The 22,043-nt window shown below is 41.6% G+C and overlaps 1 protein-coding gene across 5 annotated transcripts; it reads right to left on the minus strand.

The window, feature by feature from the left end:
• Nucleotides 1–232: 232 nt before the first annotated feature.
• On the minus strand, nt 233–13,654 carry LOC139620510 (vasopressin V2 receptor-like). Of its 5 annotated transcripts, none has more exons than XM_071476129.1 (7): nt 13,263–13,654; nt 12,151–12,227; nt 5,877–6,262; nt 5,493–5,738; nt 5,086–5,232; nt 3,440–4,022; nt 233–2,149 (listed from the first exon to the last, which is right to left on the minus strand). In XM_071476129.1, exons 3-7 carry the CDS (start codon nt 6,258–6,260, stop codon nt 1,950–1,952), a joined length of 1,560 nt encoding a protein of 519 aa, XP_071332230.1. In that variant the 5' UTR covers nt 6,261–6,262; nt 12,151–12,227; nt 13,263–13,654; the 3' UTR covers nt 233–1,949. The 5 variants fall into 5 exon arrangements, with proteins under 5 accessions (XP_071332230.1, XP_071332229.1, XP_071332233.1 ...); XM_071476128.1 differs by having other exon boundaries at nt 13,259–13,654; XM_071476132.1 differs by lacking the exon at nt 12,151–12,227 and having other exon boundaries at nt 13,432–13,654.
• Nucleotides 13,655–22,043: the final 8,389 nt, after the last annotated feature.

Consider the following 22,043-nt stretch of genomic DNA (forward strand, 5'->3'; position numbering starts at 1 on the left):
AAGCATCCCAGTATTGGCCTGCAGACTCACATAACACTGCTCTCTCACGAAAAAAGAATGTGCTAAACTGGCTCAAAATGAGCATTAAAAAAACACACCATTATTTTCTGGAACATCTCATCTGAAATGGATAGTTTGACCATATACAGTCAATTCTAATCTGTTATTACTTATATATATAAAACAGTGCTATTTTATCTGTCATGTAGTTGAGGGGCATAATACATTACTCTTTTTTCTTTTTTCTTCTCTTTACTCTTTTTTGAAATATGATATAAAACCGTACATGAACATAGGGCAGTAACAGGAACTGAAATATTCATATCCAGTATATATATATATATATATATATATATTCTTTTATGCAACAATAAATAAAAAGATAGAAGAACACATGGCTCATGGTGTGATATATTCAGTGATCCCTGCTCAGGTGGTAAGTCTAAGAATAACATGGCTGACATCATTCGAAGATTAATCCAGTGAGGGAGGCCCCTCTACATTACAGGCACTTGGATCTATCTGGGAGTATTTTCACTGTTGCTGTGAAGTTTTTCTTTTTCTTAATGATGTCCAGTGGTCTCTGTTTACACTTGATAGTGTCTTATCTATTGAAGCTTTGTAACATCTCTACTGTGAAGACCTGAAAAGATTCTACAGTCCAGCTTTAAAAAAAAGTCTTTGGTTTGACATCTTGTTTTCTACTACACATATCGGACCATTACAATTGTATGATTTACATTCAGTATTTATCTTACACAAAATGTAATAATATCTAATGTGCCTTACATTTTTAATAAATATACTTTACATTGTTCATCGCTATACATGGAATGTCTCTTATTTGTTTCCTTCCTGCCTCTTCTGCATGATGTCGTTTTCATATTTTCAGGAGAGCATGACAGGAAGGTATTTTTTTGTACCTCATATTTTGTGCTTGTACGAAATACAATCACATAATTGTGTCCCAGTTGGATGTGGAAACCTGGATTGCCCCCATGAGCCTAACCCTCAACTTCTGTTTGTTTATGAATGTGTGTGTATTTCTGTCTGTGTAAATCCACAGTACTCCAGGTCCTCGTTGGGCGATGTCTTGACCCTACTGCCAAAATCCTCATAAGTGAATCTCCATCCATCTTGCTAACAAATCACTATTGTTCTTTGGAACCCGAAATCCTCCTGAGCTAATATGAATTCAGCCTCAAGCATCCGTCTCTAATCTACTTTCTTTGATTTAACAAAGTTTGTTCACATTATTAGATTTCAACTACAGCCTTCTCAGGACCACTCCTGCAGCTCTAACATCCATGTCATCCCCTGTCTGCTCTCAGTCCAACAGCAGTCTTGGTCTGTCTCGCTGTCTGTATGTGTATGTCTCTCTCTCTCTCTCTTTCCCTTAGCCTGCTGCTTTGTTTCCTCTACACCCACAGCTCCGTCTGCTGCTTTGTACATTAGGTGTGTAGTAAGGGTATTAATGCAGTGATCCACCCCTTGCATTCCTGTTGCTCTGCTCTGTCTGTACGGGGCAAGAGTTTTTCCTGTGTGAATCATTGCACAGTTTTATTCTAACAGCTATAGAGGTGAAAATCTCTTTACTCTCAAGGACAATTTGTACTGTAGATGCTATCACTGACTGCCACTGTATATTCCACAGAGCCCTCATAAAATGCTGCTGACATCTTCAATGACACCCTATCTCACTGCTGGAGTGGAGAGGACAGGTGATTACAGATAGAAGTCCTGTTGACAGCACAGCTGTCCTTTGTTGTTGGAAACATCTGGTGGAGGTCAGCATTCTCCGTCCTCGGGCTGCAATGCTGGAGGTGGTGTTGGTGCTTGGCGGAGTTGTCTGCAACAGCACATTTGTGCAACGGCCACATGTGCAGCCATGCATGTCTTTTCAAACATGTCTCTGTGTCTGACATCTTTTTCTGTCTCATCGCCCTCTGTCAGTACAGGCCGTCCTTGGTGGTGGAGGTGTGTGTGGTGGTGGAGTCATCGGGCAGGGAGCCCCGGCGGCCAGGTCGCGACCAACAGTTCAGAAGGTTCTGCAGCTCTCTGGACACGCTGCTGGAGAAGGCTGTGTAGATCCACGGGTTGGTGCACGAGTTCAGACTGGCCAGCAGCATCAGGATAGTGAAGGCCACTCCTGCAGAGGACACACACACGAGAAGACAAGTACATAAACATGTATGTATGCACATGTAGAAATGTGACTTTCACATGGTCAGTTTGCAAACTAGAGGTGAACATTCTTCCAAAAGTAGACAGATGATCACGTTTTATACCACATTGTTCTCTTCTCTCTTACGAAACAGACATAAATATGTACAACTATTCAGTTTGAATATAAACCATTCAGGATTATTGTTTTTCTTTTTTCTTCCTTCAGAAATGGCAACAGGAGTGTAAATATCCCAGAGGGACAAAATCCTACATACTTCCTTTTTCTGTTTTTCTTTTCTTTTTTTCCCTGGAGGCTATAATGAGTCTTTTATGTAATAACTAAATGCTCATTTCACTGTGGCCAGTTGAGGACAATAGGGACAAAGTGCCTTTAGAATAGAAAGCTGATAAAAATCAAGTGTGTATGTGTGTGTGTGTGTGTGCGTGTGTGTGTCATTTGTGTGTAAGCATACTTGTATGTGCATGTGAGCACAATTTGTATATGCATGTGCGGGTGTGTGTATGCGTGCATGCTTACGTGCCTTGCTCTGTGTGTCTGCTTGTGATTTTGATTGTGTGTGCAAGCTGCTGGCGCGGATCATTGTTGATGAAATGTCAACATCTGGCCACATTGCAAAATCAGCAGGGGATGTAAACAGGTTGTTATTTACTAGCCTCAAGTGTTTGCCTTTAGCTTCAGACACCCACACAGTCCATACTATCAGCCACAAATTATGGTTACACTAGCCTTGCTGGCTTAATCTCCGGCTGCCAGCAAAGACATCATCAGATACGGACGCCAGGCCAGATAGGAGGAATTCAGGGGTCTCTAGGTGTGGGATAAAAACAAACATTGTTTTTGACGTTGTATTTCGTCTACTGTTACCACATATGCGCTGCAGCTTGTCCTTGGAGTAATTAGTGAGATTGTATTAAAACTCACTGCGATGGACAACAGCATTGATCAGAGGTTGCTGTTATAAACCAGACCCAGTCATTTAGCTTTTGTTTGTGGCTGCCTTCAGGGCAAAGCAGATAAGGTTTGCACATTTAGAGCTATTAAATGGATAAACTCGGCTAAAGAGGATCAATCCCTCTAAGAAAAACAACTTAAATTATTAATTTAGAGTGGTTATAACACAGATGTCTGTTTTGTTTTTTTGGTTTTTTTGAGGGCATGCACTGGGAATGTTGCAGTGATGGAGCAAAAGCTCTTTGAAATCAGGCTGGTGACATGGATAAACAGTAACCATAAAAGATGTTTGTGACCGACCTTGGTCTGGAGGGTTGGGGTCCCAGGCTGCCCACAGCTGGACAATGAAGAATGGTGACCAGCAGATAGTGTACACCAGCACAATCACCAGAGTCATTCTCACTGTTTTGGACATGGCTTTAGTGATGCTTGGAGGTGGAGCAGCTGAAGGGTGAGGGGGAACATAGTCCAGGGAGCAGCGGGGTGAGCCTGTGGCCAGCTCGTAGGATGTGTAGGACTCCTGGTAATCTGAGCTGTTTAGTGCTTGCTGCTGTGTTGGCGATGTTGTTGCTGTTGTTGTTGTCACATGTTCACCATGGCAACTGTTATACTGAATAGCAGATGGTACATAGTCATAGCAATCTCCCACTTGACCATTGTGTATGTTATTTTGAGGGCCGTTATTTGCACCCTTTAAGTGCTGTCCTCCTCTCCCATCCCTGCCCCCACCTCCGGACGCCCGTCTCCCCCTCTCCCTGGCCCGCTCATCCTCCTTCTTAAAGCTGTGGAAGCGGAAGAGGATTTCATTCTTCTTCAACTCAGCCATCACAACCCTCTCTGACTTCAAGTAGATGTTATTGTGAATCTCTCTGAAGATTCTTATCTGAAAAACAAGCACATTATCATCACTAACTACTGTTTAATATTAGAGAGAAACAAGGTATCAGGACCTGAGGATTAACTTTTATGACTGACACATGCCAGACTCAGATGCTTGTCTCTGCTCTGGCAGACAATCATTTTTGAATTTCTGCTGTAACAGTGCCAGGAAATTTGATTCGAAAGACAGTGTGTTGGCCTTCACCAACAGCCATAAACCAGTGTCAGACAATTTTATGCCGCACTATTAAATACAACTATTCCTGCACTCTGTTAATTAAGCATAGCTGCCATAGAATTTTAATTCCAGCTAAGTAATTCTCCATGGTCTCCTGAGCAACTTAAACAATAATTTGAAATCAAGTATTAATGGGCGATTGTATCCATATTTATTTTTACTGAATTTAAGGATTGTTCCTGCCATCCACTGTTCTTCTGCTACCCTTTACCTTTAAAAATAGTTTTATTGGGGCACAATTTGATAAGCCACTTGTCTCAAATCCATAATTGCATCTAGTATATACTTGTTAATTACATACTAGTTAATCAGTTGAGTCGGTTGAAACTTTCTAAATTATTTCTGTCCACAGATTCTACATCATACTTCTGAAAAAGTCTCTAAAGTCGATTTGAAATGTGATAATGAAAAAGGGTCAAGGATTCTGTGTTTGGCAGAGATCTGGTACATTCCACTTGCTGGCAGGAGGTTCTCAGAGTGGGCAGATTTTCTGAGCACCAGTCTCAGCAGTGGTCTTCCAAGTGCTGTGTTAATTAGGGGAAATAGCTGGACCCTGGAAATATCTTTCCCTAAATAGAGCAGCGGGGCTGATGGGAGGCAGCCCAGAATGCCTATCCACCATGAGATGCTACATAACACCAACCGCAGTCCCCCCCCCGGGTAATCAAACAATGCCTGCCGAATGCACCCTGCATGAAAACAAAACAGCATTTCATTCATGCCATTCACTTCATTATTGGATAATGTTGCCAACAGTATGTAATCCTAGTCAATGGTCTTTGTGGATTGTGCAGAGATTTGAGAGTCCAGCTAGTACAACCAGAATTACCTGACAGATGGTAATGATGAGTGCGGGAAGGAGGAAGACAGCCACAGTCATCCAGGTGACGTAAGCCTTCAGCCCCCACGGCTCAGCAAAGTGACCCCAGCACTCGAACTCTCCAGGAGCCACTTCTGAGCGAGAGAAGATGAACACCTGACAGAACGAACAAAAGGGAGGGGGGGGGGGGGGGGGGGGGTCAGCACACTCACAGACATGACTGTCAGTTTCCTCCTCCATTAGTTGAACTGCAGTGACCTCACAGAGCTAAAAATAGACAACATCTTGAGTTCTACTGTAGCAATAAGGGTGTTAACGCCCACTGAGCACTCATTTCCTATTTCACCATGTGTTTTCTTGTGTGCGTGTGTATGTGAAAGAGGTTTTGTTTGCCTGTGTGTTCGCCCGTTCCCTACCTGCGGTATGCTGAGGACTAGTGCCAGGCCCCAGGCCACCATGACAGGGGTGTTCCAGCGGGACACTGCTCCCCCACGGTAGGCCTGCAACGGGCAGCAGATGGCATGGTGTCGGTCCACTGTCATGGCAACTATCATGTAGGAGGAAGCAAACATGCCCACAATCTGCAAGTACTTGATGGACCGGCAAAGGAAGTCAGGCCCCTGAAACCTCTCTGTGATGTCCCATATTAGCTGAGGAAGAACCTGATACACAGATTTTAAAAAGAAAATTAGATTAGATAAGTTATTATCTAAAAGTGAAAGAAACAGTTTGGTGATTGAAATGCTTTGGCCACTACACTTTATGTTCCATTTATTCTTTAAAGCAGCTTGTGAACGGACCTGAAAGAGGGCCACCACCAGATCAGCCACACACAGGTTGACCATGAAGACATGCATGGGCGCATTGTGCTTCCTCCTCCTCAGCAGCACCCACAGCACAAAGCTGTTCCCCAGGGTGGTGAGAGCCAGCACCAGCCCGAGCACTGCAATCTCAGCCCTGGCCAGGCTCAGGTCCCTGACCCTGGGCTGGGGCACGGTGTGGGGAGTGGTGGTGGAACCATTCTCAGGGAAGATCCCAAAGAAGGATCCCCCACTGTGCGAAGTGTTGAAGGAGTTCAGTTCAGAGACAAACAAGGACGAAGACGAGAAGTTGTTCCTTCCTGTGGTGACCAGAGAGGAGAGGGCTAAGCCATCCCAGTCCGTTTCCACACTGATGCTTTCCATTCCTGAAAGACAAACAAAGTGTTAATGTGGGAACGCCAGTATAATATGTTGTTGTTTGTGGTTTGTTTAAACGATGCCCTTTGGAAAATGATATCTGGTGCAGGGTCATAAGACTGTCAATACTCAAATTTTACCAAGTGCAGATTTATCAACAAACAATTTACTTGTTCTGAATTATCATAATATCAGTGCCCGTTTATTCAATTTCCTCTCGTTGCCCTTGCATTTGTCAGCTGAGCAATTTTGTACTCAGGGTTTTTCTTATCACACCGCTGAGAATACAAACCGAAACACTTGGGCCTTTCATTCAAGATCCACGATGATGCTACATATTTCACATCGTATATTATAAACAGCTTCTTTTAAGCAATTTCTTGAAATTTGACTGAAAGTAATGAAAGCCAAATACTGTAGTAATCATCATGTGAATGTTGTGTTTTTGGTGCTGTCTCCAAATTTTTTTTAAGTCTTCAGTGTGTGTTTGTCCATCTCCCAAAGCTTCCAGTTGTGTTTGACGCAAGTCTAGTATGGTTTATTTTCTTTGCAATATTTTCTCAAGGTTGATTTGACAGCTTTCCTCTCTATCCCACCACTCTTATTCCTTCACCTCCGCTCTCATAATCGCTCTCATCCCAGGCTTACCCCATACATTCCTGTTTTCCCCCTGTTTTTGTTCCTCCCCCTCCTTCTTCATCTTTCTCTCATACATCCAGGCATTCTTTTCTTTTCTCCCAGTCACACTCTCTGTTGATCTCAATAAATTTTACGTTTATTTTTCTTTGCTTATAAATAAATGGCTCAAAAGAACAGAAAGTTGATAGGAATAAGATGACAGTTTAAGAAACAGAGTCGTGGGATGCTGGAGGCAGCTTTGGTCAAATAAACTCAACAGAGAAGAAAGTCTGGGAGGAAAAATGGAGGAAGATGAAAGAAGAGTAATAAAGGCAGTGTGGAGAAAGGGCAGGAAAAGAAATAAAAACTGCAAGAAAAGGTAAGACAATGGAGCCGTGGAAAGAGAATGATAAGGAGAACATTGAGAAAGAAGGAGGGCAAATACAGCTCTAAAGAGGGCTTTGCTATTAGTTATCACAGAGCATGTGTAGATTGACACCATATTGATGTGTTATTTTTACTAATGCGCAAGGAGTGGTGAGATATACAATGGGTGCTTGGAAATTTTCCACATCTAAGAATAGGAGGAAAACTATAGTGATAGTATTGTGCGATTGAGTGTGACTAACAAGACATTACAAGGTTGTTCTCACAACTCTGTTGAGACCTAATGGTCAATTTGCTAGTAATAACGCACTCACCGCTGGGTGTGTGAGATAACATAGCTGAACACATTGTTAAGTGTTACATGCTGGCTTTGCCAGAGGAATGTATTCAGATGAATGCATGACAAGCCAGGCCAGCTGGACCTCTGCGCCCAGCGTGAAGGTATAGCCGTGGATGAAAGGGAGAGAATCTGAGCAGAGCCATTGCTGTGAGGTCAGTCAAAACACTCTTTTTGTTTGAGTGAATCCCTGCAGCCACACCAGGCAACCACAACACTGCCATAAATGGCTAAACCAAATCAAAGCTTTATTATTTTTTTCCCTCTACGTCTGCATTGGTTTAGTGAGTTTTTAGAATTCTGCTCAAATATTCAGCCCCCCGTTCAAAGGTCTTTGGATCAAAGCTAATAATACTATTTCTTATTATCTGTTTATTATTTTTTTCTTTTTCAAGTTTCTTTTAATAAGGGTTTAGACAACGGGGTCTTTTTCCATCAAGGAATCTCCTGGCCTCTCTTTCTTGGGACCTGAGATGCCTTGTGCCCCTCTCTGTAATTACAGCACAATTCATGAGAGGATTCTTTGTGCTGCTGCGGTCCTTTATACCCACTGTATAATCTCATTATGTATATTTGCCCATGTGACTAATTTCTGATGTGAAATCCCCTTTTCAAGTATGCTTCTGTGCAGATAAAACATAATGGCTTTGGGATGTGCTTTAAGACCAGTGTAGCCTCAGAAATTAATCCGCAGTATTACAGTAATGTTCCCAAATTCTATTCAGTAAAAGGTAATATGAGGATTAATGAATGGTAGGAAGAACCGTCTGTAATAGTGCTAAGACTTGTTGCCATCTCTAAGTCTTGTTCTGAATTAGCCCCAGCTTTCCTAGATTCCTGAAGGACACAAACTATTTTCTCCAAATATACTCATGTCTCATTTGCATGGTTTGTGCATCCAAGAAATCAAGATGGATTGTCTTCAAATTGCTCAATGGCTAAACTACAGGAGACCCACGGATAGCGCAAAACTTCTGGCACTGACGTTTCCCGACCTCAGAGGAAATTCCTTAAACTGAAGGTGCATAGAGAAAGTAAATGTTGTCTCCAGAACTGTGCTGAATGCAGTTTAATGTATCCATTTATGTACCCTGTGTCTGAAAATGTATTCCGCCGTGCTCTCTCCTTAATAACACAGGCACAGCACAGCAGTCCCATCTGTCTGATCGACTTAATGTAAAGCACAAATTATTCCATCTCTGTGCTTGATGGACTGCTTTCAGTAGTTCGTGCAGTATGTTGCATCCTGTCTTTACTTTAAAGCTTTCACTCTGATTAATGATGGAGTCAATCCCTCCCTTGCTTTCCTCTCCAGAAGCAAACCAGTGTGGAACCATCCATTTTCATGTCCTCTCTATCCTGCACTGCTTTCCACACACTCAGGGCCTCAGGGATAACAGAAACAGGTAGTTAAAGTGTGCTAGTAAACATTATAGCTTCCAACCATTCACATCTTTCAACACGTCAGTCGTCTTCGCTCGTCATGTTTTGGTCATTAACTTTGACAAGCTACGTCATGTGCAATTTTGTCATGTGGCAACCATTCAAAATAATATGTTTAGACGAGAGTATAATTTGGTTCTCAACCCGATGAGATGTGATCACTCTCTGGGACTCATGGACTTAACTTCAGCGGAGTTAAACAATTGTGAACTAAAATGTTGGTCCGGGCAATAAAAAAGGGGTACGTTCTGCGGACCATACCAGTGTGTTTGCAGGTTTTAGCCCTTTGACCTTTTTGCTGATCATTTGCAGATGCAAGCTATACCGTTTGGTCCCGTGTGGGTAATTAATATGAATAAGCAGTCTCTTGAATCTTACATTATATAATCTGCCTCAGTGATTAACAAGTCTGCATTCATTGTTGTTGGAGTTACATTATTATTCCGTGGTGATGCAATTAAAGCACAAGTTGACTAGAAGTCTTCACCTCTCAAAAATGTCTTTTTGAAAGAAATCAGTTCAGACTTCATCTAGATTATGAATGTTTACATACCTCAGTCAAGTTTCTAGAGTTTGCTAATGGAGTTTAATATTGTGTGGGAATGAATAGTAGACAAAATACATTCAAATTCAAAAAGCAAGGTTTGAAAAAAGGTTAGTTGTGAGGTAAAGCTTCAAGGGACTTCTAATAAACGGGATGAAAAGTGAAACCGCTGCCATGGTCCTTGCAGGTAAACTTCCACTCGTGGTCAAATAAGAAACAACTCTCACAATAAATTGAAATATTTAACATGACGTAGACACTGAACCTACTGTCCCTACTGTATTTCGGGGTAAAAACATCATCCATCTCTTGCTTTGTTTTGAAATGTCTTGCGTGGCAGGGAAACAAACTCTTCACTTTTCATACACAGAGGATCGTATTTGCATGTTAAGACGCCGACAGTGAACCCAGCTGGCAGATTTAACGTGGATCAGTCACTAACATGGTGGTGGCAGCAGTGACAAACAAAACAGGTGCTTATGCACTAGGTGCAATAATCCAAACATAATGAATGACCCGTCACCTCGCCGTCTGTCTTGTGTGTGCCTGACAGTGATTAGTTCCCTTTGACCAGGTTTGACCTAGTCTGATGAATGAGGACCTCTCTTTCCTCATTAGCAGCCGTGTGTACACTCAAACAACCTGTTGCTAATTTCACCCTCTCATCTGCTCTTCTCTCTTTCTCTCTTTTTTTTCTCTAAATCTTCACATTCATCCACCCAATCCTTTTCTCTCTGTCTATCCTAACCAGTCCTCCACCCCCTGTCATTAAGGATGAAAAGTGCAGGGGAAATAGTTTCTGATATGCTTATTATTTATTTTGATTTGAATTATCACCCTCATTCATAGATCTCGGTGGCAGGAAACAGGATTAAAAGGGTCTGGCCCAGATTAAATCTTAGATGAATGAAAATAAATAGAGGAATCAAGGACTAGATCCACACCATGTGATTTATTTAAGCTTTGGTCTTCTGCGCTGCTTTTCTCTCTATAGCAACTTTATTTGTATACCAATCAATAGATTCTTACATAATAAAGGTTTGGGTGAGTCATGCGGCAGTACATGCTGGGCTGTGCTGCATTTCATCTGCATGATAAAGCAGCTATGACCACACTCTCTTCTTTAAGACCCACATATCAGTAAATTAGATCCCCATTGGCGCTCTGACATACAGCATAAATTCACCATCTGAATGAGTCGGCTCAATGGCAGGTGGATACTTCATATATATTTATGCATTTCAATTTGTGGAGGCACCTGCCTGCTGTACTCATTAAAAATCAGATTCACAGCTCTGTATCCATGATTCATTCCTCTCTTTCAGAGGGTGTCACTCTGCTTCTTCACCACAGACTGTAGCCCATGTGAGCGATAAATGTAAACACTTTGTTCTTTTACTGTCTTGCCCAAACAACCCATTAAATGTTAATCATGAGGGACCACACCTCATTGCACACACTCATACAGTCATTACTTGCCCACATATCAGCTGTGTGTGGCGCAGCGCTCATTGTATTCACAAATATCACTGTGAGTTTATTTCCATAATACATCAGCCAGTGGACAGAACTCACTGGGTCTGGTGTGGAAGAAGGTCCAAGTCCCCTTATCAGCACTGATAAAGCCTGTTCCTGAGACCACTGTTTTTCTTGTTATGTATCATTAACCAGCGCACTGCCAACAAGCATGTGCCCAAAACAAAACAGGGCCTTCTTCACGTCACACAACTGATATAAAATTCAGAGTATTCCCCCTGAAGATTGGAAACTGGGCCACAAAGTCAGTGCATCAGCTTAAACAGGCCTAGAGGTTTGTAGCTGATATGGTCAGATCTGTGCCACATGATGAAATGATTCCCTGTTAGAGACCAGACTAAATTGACCATGAAAATAATAGTAATGATGATGATGATGATTTTTCCTGATGGTGGCTACAATCAAGAAAGTCATTTTGAGAATATTAGTGATTGTGCCAAACACACACACACACACACACACACACAAAGAAGGAAAGCCTATGATTAATGGAAAAACCCCTTTAAAGCACTTTGGTTGATACAGACATCTTTGTGCTCTCAACCACCAAAACATAATTCTGCCAAACAGTGATTTGTTGATTCAACTGTCTACCTAGAGAGAGTATTTAATAGTTATTGCATTAGCAGAAACGGACAGGACGAACTGCTGTGATGGTAGAGACACAGGCTTTCACTGAGAATTCATTCTGTGATTTTTCCATGGTCAAGACTTCACTGTCATTGAAACTTTCTTATTTCCATTGTGTTATATGGTGAATAATGAGTTGTTATATCACACAAATCGTTTAAATGTCAATGGCAATAAATCAGTGAGCTCTGAGGATACAGACTTGTGTTTACCATAAACACACAGCTGGCCGGGGGCCCCAAAACTCCTTTTTAATCATCTCAGGGCCGTCGATTTGCTTTTTAAAATAAGGGCAGGACACACACACATGCACAAAGAAACAGACACACAAACACACACATGCACATAAAGGAAGAGCACCCCAAGGTGAGTATATACTGTATGCCCCTGTCTGCTCTCACCTTGTTTTCAGTGCATGGTAAGCTTTCTCACGCGTATCCTTATTTCTTGGTGTATTCTGCGCCCCCCGTCTCAGTGACTATGGGACAAAGCATTGAGAGCTGTCACCAACACTGCCCATTAACATTACATGCTAGAGCAGATCACGTTAACAACCTGACGGCTCCCTTGAGCTTTTTATAATCCATGGAAAAACTTGGAGGACCACATGCATTTTCAGTTAGGACCTGCCATAAATTATTTCCAATCAAGCTCAGCCAACTGCGCCAGACTGTATGTGTTCACATGTATTACATATGTTCAAATCAGGACTGGCAGGCATGGTAAATACATGTGAGCATTTTTACTTCATCTAAAGCTTTATGAATGTTTAAAAAATCAACTTAAGTTGACATTCAATTATTTAAACTACACAGCTGAATATGTATTTGTAAGTAATCACGTATATAACTGCAAATGTGACATCAGTTGACCTTAATTTTTTTTTACAAATATATTCAATTCATAATCAACACATTCATTTACTTAAGTCATACTAACACCTCCTGAAACAAGTTTACTGTTCCTAAAAATAATTTGTTTTGTTTTCCTCCTCAATATTATTAATGACTGAATTCCAGATTTTTTTTCTTTCTTTTCCTTTTTTTTGTCTGTTTAATTTTTTTTTTTTTTAATTTCTTTTTGTTTTCGTTGTTTTTTTGACAGTGTCACCATTATCTTCACAGCATGTCATAAAATATATTATCATGTTACAAAAGTTATAATGTTTTAAATGGTGGTATTATAATGAAATAAATTATAATAAAATGCTAGAATAAAATTGACGATAATGATGACTGATTAATGAACAAGAATTGGTTTTAAATTCTCGTGAGAACATGAGATATTGTCGATGCACAGAGAGATGACCTAGATTGGTCAGTAAACACATGTGTTTTTGAACAGGTTTGTGTTCCCACACACCATCAGAAAAAGTGTTTTCGCTGATTGGAGGAGAATTACTGAAAGAATTATAGCTAGAAGTATTTGCGCGAGTTACCGTAAAAATATCCCGATCAGTATTTATCATCGTATCACAGACTCGCTAAAGAGTAAATAAAAGGCACTTACTCACATATGATCCACTGCAGTGGTGCAGCTGTGTGACAAGAAGCTGTCGAATTTTACCTAAAAGATTCACATCCTCAGTCTGTCAGTATCAGTGTAATATCAGCTGGCTCCTGAATCAATCAGGCAGGGGGGGGGGGGGGGGGAATCAATGAGGCTTCATCAAAGCCCGGTACCTTTTGTTTTCCTCTTTTGGTCAGTGTGACAAAGAAGTTCTGCGAGGTCTGTTTAAGTCCTTTGTGTGTCTGCTGACTGTATTGTCCTCGCTGTGTTGTACTTCAAAAGTGTATGTCAGGGTAATCCATTTGATAGCCATGTGTGTCCCGGCTCCTTGTGCGTCACGTTAGGCTCCTGCAATGTGCTGTGCCCCCAGCACCACCAGCAGAAATGAATTTGAGCTTCGTCTGCTCTTACCTCTCCCCCTCCCTCCCCCACAATCCCCTCCTCCTGGGTCAACCAGCCTGTCCTCTAGGACTGAGGGTGGAGCGTGCAGCCAGGAGTGGAGGGAGCGTGTTATACATATCTATGAAGGGTATGGGTGTGTGTCTGCGTGTGTGTGTGTGTGTGTGTGTGGGAGAGAGAGAGAGGGAGAGAGAGAGAGAGAGAGAGAGTACTATGTTCATCTGCATGTGCACACTATGTAAGTGTGTGTGCACATGCATACCTATAGTATGTGAAAACTTCTTTTGAGGTTAATGTTTGTGTGTGTGTGTGTGTGTGTGTGTGTGAGAGAGAGAGAGAAAGAGAGAGAGAGCAAGGGGGAGAGCACCTCCCCTCACTGAAATGATTTACGTCTTGTGTAAGTCATTGATACACGCCGCTCGTGTTTTTATTCAAAGCTCTCCACTGTTTTGTGCACTCCCACCTTCCATCTCCTTTGTTGCTGGTGAACAAGAGCCGGTGCACTTCCACCTATACAGGAATGCCACTTGGCTGAGTCAGCTGGGCCACTGCAGGTCACACCCTTGGTGAACACACAGAAGGTTAGTGCACAAATAATAATAAAAAAAAATGCTATCTTTCCAGCTTTAAAGTCAAGGCTCTCTCACGCACACAGTCACACGTGAGGATATGCAGTTGGCCTGCACACAGACACTCACAGGTGAACACAAACATTCATGCACTAAGTTCGTACACACACGCAGACAGCAATCTAACCAATGGTGGTGATGCACCCAGATTTATTTTCACAAGTCAATTACAGCGTCTTCTCATTTTTTTGCTCCACAAGCTGCAGTTAACAGGGAAATTGTAGTTCACTGACATTTTACAGGTATCATTCCCATTCAGTTGCCCCCCCCAGCAGCACACATACAACAGACCCACACACGTAGACAGAGCACACAGACCCATGTGGCACATTCTGTCTGTCTAGCCCAAAGCCATTGATCCCTGGCAGAGACTGTGTTGTCCCATGATGTCAGAAAACCTGGACACTTCCTACAGCGGTGCTGCCAGGTTCACATCAGATGTCTCCCTTAGTCAAACTATTTTGTCCTGCTGCTAAGGAGGTGGGGCCATGAGCTCCCTGAGAATCACTCTAATATGATTATCCTGGCTCCTCTGGTCTTAGAGGACGTTTTGTCACAAAGCGGGTAAAGCAGCAAAGCTAATCCACAATCCACTCTGTTAGTTTAACAGCTAGATATGACAACTGATGAATGAGAGAAGAAGCAGGGAGAGAAGGCATTTGCGTGACAGTGGAAGACCATGAATGGGTGACAAAGAGATAATTAATGGTTTGCTCAAATTTGGTATGAGTTTATAGGTTATGAAAACACAACCATGTAAAAAAAAAAAAAATAGACACTCTGTATGAAATATTGTATTGGGGAAAACATCAACCCAAATTATTTTATGATTATCTATCATCAGGTAAAACATCAGAGCAGCACTGAAGCTGAAAAGGAATGTGGAGACTTAAAATATCTCACTCTATGACAAGCTTTTCCTCTGAGATTTCAGGCAGGACATTCTCCCACATGTTGGGGCTTATTTTTATGCCAGAAATAAAAATGACAGCTGTTTTCCTCGGAGCAGGAGTCTCTTCTGCAAAGTCCTTTTCGTGACTTTTCTCAGAGATGTCTTTATTCGAACAGAGGTGTTGACAATTACAGAAAAATATTGCATTAATGTTACATGAATCAGCCGTGTGGTCAACCGGGGGCCCTCCTCTGCCTGGAGAAGAAATGATGAAGACAGTCCTGGAATACACTGAACCAAGTCCAAAAGCAGTAACTCAATATAGGTCACTTTTCAGTCTAAAGTGTTTGGCTTCGCCGCCACCTGACAGAGTCTGCAAACATCAGCCTCAACAGAGAGGGATGAGGCTTAACTGAAGGTTCACTCAGACGGACAAAAAGTCCAACAGAGCCATTTGTCTTCCTGTGGGAGAGCCTGAATTAGGCCATCCCTTAGGTTGAAAACTGCACCGAGCACAGAACAACACCTGGTCTAACAAAGCTGGCTCTGAAAAGTCAAAGAACATCTGACAGAAACATTAACTGTCAGCTGACCCATGAATAACAGACAAATTAAGAATTTGGGAATCATTCTGTGTGAATCCGTAATAACTCGGAAAAGATACAGTGGGTGATTTCTGTGCCAATAAAGGGCTGTTTTATTTCTATCAAAGGCCCTATTACTGCTATTATTCTAAGAGTTCTTTTCCATTAGTTGCTAAAAGCATGAATCACTTTTGTAAACCTGTTACTGACCATTAGAAATATACATTCCACGTCCATTTTGGGCATGAAGTTAATGTGGTCATACAGAGCCACAGAGGAGCAGCATCTTTTATCTAAGTAAAAGTATCTATAGAAAAGCACTTAATTTTATTACACTTAATACACATATTTTTTTTTCATTACCTCTAGAGCCCTACACATAGTTTCAGTTTTATTTATACAAGTTTCAACTATCCTGTCCACCTTCCTTCTTCTCTGCCTCAAGCCTGTTACAATGAAAGTAGAATGAATTTTGTTTTCGATGTTCACATAAGTAAAAAAAAAAAAAAAAAAATCAACAGGGTGGGTCTGGCTAACTGTGGATTAAGGACTAGTTCTCCAGAAGGAAGTAGTACTGAACATGTGTTGTGACACATTATCGTGAATTTTTTAAATCTAATTTTCAATGCCGTGAGCATTACAAGCGAAATTCCATCCGCATCCGTTCTACTGAGGAGTGAACAGAAACCACTGCAAGTAAGTAAAAATGATGCTTCTTTAGATGAACCCACTGCTTTCAGGCTTCATATTGTAGAGGAGTAACACAGCATTTCAATACTGTCTTTTAACGTTTTTGTATTTTCAGTCCCTTTCAAAGTAAAAGTGTTGCTACACTGAACTATCACTGCATCAGTTTTTATGAGATAATCTAATGTTTTGCATGTTCCTAAACTCCATTCTATGAACTAACTACAGCTGTTAGGTCAGTGTGGGGGAGTAAAGACCCTTTTATTAATTAAGCACTTTGGCAGGATACAGAACTGTTGCCGGGATCAAGTTTGAGGCTTTTCAGCTACAAGATGATCCCTGTAAACAAAAGTCCCGCTGCTTGGAAGTGCGGCCATTATGAATATGAGTTCTGTTTAGTTTTTCTTCATTAAAAAGACAGATTGTCCATGACATAATCTGTTTATGAAATTTCAAAGCATTAAGCGTGGTTTGGTGAATTAATTCATCATGTCGTAGCAAGCTCTGCATATGGTCACAGTATGATAGCCATGACCACTTTTCACAGAGGACTACAGCTATTATCTCTGTGTGCTTTGTCATTCTAATAACTACAGAGGACATAGATGAATACGCTGAATGGGAGACATTTGATTCTCACTGCCAACTTGATGTTAATAGAGGCTTGTGAAGACATATCTGATCCACTGGCCTGGATCACACATGGTTGTCAGGTATAGGGAGGAAAAAAAGTTGCACCAAGCATTTCTGTATGAATGGGAGCCAAATCTTTGGCCATATTTTGTGGGCATCTATATGCAGGAGAGGAAGAGCGATAAATGGTGAAAAATGCAGACAGAATAAAAATGTGTGGGAAAGTTTGCATGTGGGATGTCATGTTCTGAGCCAAATGGGAGGATCAGAATCAAGCATTTTGAATGGATTAATTAATACTGGCTTTATAAACCCAGGCTATTTCTGATCCTTTGTTTAATTTTTCTCCACGGACACCCCAGCTGTCAAAACTGCTCTCCTTTAAAATCTTCAACCCATTTCTGAAACAGAATGTTATGAGCATCTTTTTGCCTGCAACATTTTGCTGGTGGCTAAGCCTCTGAAGTGCTGCTTTTGACTGTATACAGCATTTCACCTTTCAGTTTATGAAGAGGAGGTGTCACAATTCTTTTGAAACTTTCTTGCACAAAAAATCCACAATTATTCAATAATAATTATTATGATAACATAACATTATAACACATAAGATTATATGAAAATCAAAGGAAAAGCTTTGACGCAGGCTGTATATTTTCCTATTGCAGGGCCAATAAGCAGTCAAACATATTACAATTACTCAACCAATTTACATTATACAGCTGTAAAAGAAAATTAAATATCCTAAATATCAGATATTCTCATTTTACTCATCTGTTTCTTCTCCTTCCTGTGGCCCCTCACTTGCTTTATCGGCCTGTTTTTTTCTGCTCCGTCTGTCAGATGGTATTGATGGATTTTCTGTGTGCACCGCAAACATACAAAAGGCACAGACAAGAGAAGTATAAACAGCGACGTAAAAATACTGACTGACGAGAGGAGACAACAGAAAAAAAACAGGTAGAGAAGATAGAAAAAAAGGGAAGAAAATCAGACAAGCCAGTTAAACAACTGTGAGGGAACAATTCTTTTATGGATTAAAATCAGCATGAAGATGCTTTCAAAATGTTTTGTTTTGATCCACTAATGAGCGCCATGTTTAAGGATGTGCCATTTGAACCATCAATCAGGGGAGGCTGCAACAAAAACAAACTTTGAAAGCATTCTGCCTGGGAGTATTTTCCTCCCCCCTGTCTTCTCTGCACACACTATCTGTCCATCCAGCCTCCCCAATCCTGCGTCTCCTCTGTGGCAAACAAAGTGGTTGGGAACAGGAAAAAACGGGGTAGGCTGTAATTCAAGCGTAAAAGATGGATAGAAAGCAATGGAATAGTAGATATCTTTGCATCCTGGAAAAAGAAAAACACCACGAGGAGAAAGAATTACAGGGATTAAGTAGAAAGGAAGGGAAGGGTAACAAAGTAATGGGGGGGAGGGGGGTGGACTATCAGTCAGTGTTTCGTGAAGAGAAAGCAGGAAACGAGAACCCCAGTGACGTCACGGTGGAATAAAGTGCACAGTTCAGGAGCATTGTGCCTGTGGTGCCTTGAACGTGATCGTCCAGAAAAAACAGGCTGCAAGCACAACGTGATGGATGTGGGAGGCAGTGTGTGTCGTGTGTGTACACAGAGCGTGTACATGAGTGAGCAGCGCAGTGCGGCGCATGTTTCCATACAGATGGAAGTTTGTTTAGAATAGTGTGAGTGTGAGAAGTGAGTATGCAGATGGAGATGCAGATGTGGTGAATAGCAGTCTGTGCTCTTCGGGGGTCTCTCGGATAAACTGGCAGTGTCAAGACGTTTTTTGCCCTCCACATTTCTTCCATCATCTCAATGTCAGCCAACACCCCCTACTGCATCTGGACTCACAACCTGCAATGTGTGTGCGTGTGTGTGTGTGTGTGTGTGTGTGTGTGCGCGCAGCAGCAGAGGATGCAGTATCCATGACCACATATTACATCTCTATGGTGGATCTGTTTCTCTGAATGTGGATAAATGGATGAGATCGGCACACTGTGTTGCAGTTGGTGTGTCAATTGATTGAGGGCGATATCCTCTGTAATGGTGAGGGCCTTCAGCTTGGTTCTTACCGTATTATTGTGTCAGTGCAGGCCCACACTGGAAATTTGGGACCATTATGGACATAAGTTGTGTTAAATTTCAGGCTTCAGTTTAGTAATTGAATTTGATTTTATCTGTAACATTTTGTCTGTGTTTCATGGTATTAAATACTTTACTGTTTAATTTGATATTTTCTTCACATATACATATCCCATACTCCACTGACTCTGTATTCTAGTTTGCATGCCTCTGGCAATTTCTGTCCGTCAGTCGGTCTACACTTTAGTCCAGCCTGAAATATCTCAACAACTATTAGATGGAGAGTTTTGCACATATATTCATGGTGTCCAGATTATGAATCATGACCTTTTTTTTTTTTTTTTTAAATCTGTCTTTCTTCTAGTGAGGTTGGCATTCTTGGCTGGTTGTGAAATGTCTTGAAAACTTTTAGATGGATTACCATGACATTTGGTAAAGACTTTCATATCATTCAGGATGAATAGTGATAACTTTGGCGATCCTGAGACTTCTCATCTAGTAAAGTCCAATCAGCCTCAGCTGTACTATGCACAGCCCTGCAGAGCAGCTAGCACAGCTGCAGACTACCTCATTTAGATATTAGTACATTTGTGTCCATTTTTGCATGTATGTTATGTATACATTGTATAATTACAAAATAAATCAAATCTTGAGGCCTTGTTCTGTAGAGGGACCCTGCATCATAACTACTTGTAGGAGTTTTAAATTGACATTGTGCCCACATGGTGGATATTTCTAAATAAATTTGTCTTTGATCAAATTACCACAAACACACAGCAAACCTGGGGTCAGGTGGTATTCCAGCAAAGGAGTAATAGTTGCTTGCTGGTGCTCTAGGCAAAATATAATTAAGCTGCCATGTGTGTGTGTGCTCTGTGCTTGATTGATACTTGGAAGAAAAAGGGAGGGTATATACACAATGCACTGGGAGTGGGAAGAGAAGGGGGTCACTAGAAGTCCATTAGCTCAATTTTGCTGTGAGGTCGCCTATAGCAGGTTACTTTGGCCACGCGTACCTGCATGTCTGGATGCAGTGCAGGACTGAGTAAAGAGAAGAGTAAAGAGAAAAGTAAAGAGAAGAATGACAGCGAAGGAGAGATAACCACCAGATGAGCTGCAGATATTTGTTTATACAGCTCTCCCTGAATACTGGAGCATCCCTGTGTAAACCCCAAAAGATGGACTGAGTTAGACAGTGTTACATAAACCTGGAGAGAAAGATGAAGAGTTGTAGCCAAAAAATAAAAACACTGACAATGGAGGCATATCAGTTTCACTTTGTGAGCACAAGGAGTCAGACAAAGCCCGAGGAGAAAAACAAACTTTCCACCCGAGTGTTATAGTAAATGGAAACAACATAAACAGTATCAAGGCAAAGTAAATCCAGACTGGAAATCATCTCTAGTTGTTTCGTCCAACATGTACTGAAGGTGGAAGATGGATTGTAGCCTAAATGTGAACACACGCATAAAAAAACACACATTCATGCTCCCTTAAAAGCGTTGTGCTTTCTATCAAAATGACCATTTGTTTATGTCATACCAAGAAACCGGTGTTTCCCTGTGGAAAAGACACTTCAAATCCAAGGTGTGTGCTTGCGTGAGATGGTGGGCATGTGCATATTTGTATGCATGCACTCTCAAGAATACCCGTTTCCACGTACCTACTTATCATGCACAGCTCTGCGTGCAGGGGAGTGCTGACGTCATAGTGCTAATGATGATTACGATGATGGTGTTTATTTATCTCTGGAGGTGGAAAAAGGTAGATGGTGGGTTGAATGAGCACAGTGTCAGGGGCTGCAGAGAGCGGAGAGCGAGCCAGGAAGAGAGAGGCAGCGAGGAAGAGGGAGAGTGGGGAAGAGGGGTGAATAGTTCTCTGTGTGGGGAATGAGAGAAAAGAGAGAGCCTCTTGTGGTATGTTTACATGTCAATGTAGTTCCTCATCTGATTGATCATATCGGCGTGTTTGTGTGTCTGAGTGCGTGTGTCTGTGTGCCTGTGGGTTTCTACATGCTATAATTTAAGTCTAACCATTATGTCAATTATGTACTAAGTGTCATGGAATGATATGTTACTGCAAGTGATTTCATTTAGTAACTGTTTGGACACCGTAAGTAATATCTGGCCTGGTGTTGCTCCTGGTTATTCCACCATTGTAATTTATCATGGCATAACCCTACAAACCACACTCCATGTGAGCTTGGCTAAGTGCTGCATTGGACTGAGAGACACCAGTGGAGGTATATTTCATAAGCGAATGAGGCAAATCTGAAGAGCTTAATGGAAATTAAAGGTAACCGCAGGTAATAGCTCCACAATTACCCAACTGTATTTACCCATCTGTGGTTTGTTTGTATGCTTAAGCCACGCTTTCCCGAATTGCACTGGCCACTACAATGCAGTCATCTGCTATAATCAATCTACTTAATTGGACATATGTGTTGATACAAGGGTGTTATCAGGAAACAAGCCATCACCAACAGACACTCTGCTCTGCTTTGAAGCATGGTTCAAATAATGTGGGAACAATTGCTTGGAATCCTAGGCGCAGATCTGAGTATTTCCTGAGTTTAGAGCTGCTAAGGAGCTGGTTAAATGAGGCTGGTTCTCATTATTCAACGAGCAAAGAGGGGGGAAGATGGAGGAGAGGAGGGTCTGAGGGATGGAAGGATAGAAAGAGCCAAACAGAATACACAGATCACAGAATCGTCCATTTGTTTTTTGCCTTAAGGAGGAAATTGTTTGGTCACGTAGTGGAAAATCTGATGATCTGACATGATAATTGTAGGCGGGAATTGTAGGAAAAGTGATGAGGGCGATTGAAAAGGAGGCAGGCAGGCGTACAAAACAGACACTCTGACAT

This window comes from Trachinotus anak, unplaced genomic scaffold (genome assembly GCF_046630095.1).
Source record: "Trachinotus anak isolate AG129_WGS33_773 ecotype Australia unplaced genomic scaffold, CSIRO_AGI_Tana_v1 ptg000004l, whole genome shotgun sequence".
Lineage (NCBI taxonomy): Eukaryota > Metazoa > Chordata > Actinopteri > Carangiformes > Carangidae > Trachinotus > Trachinotus anak.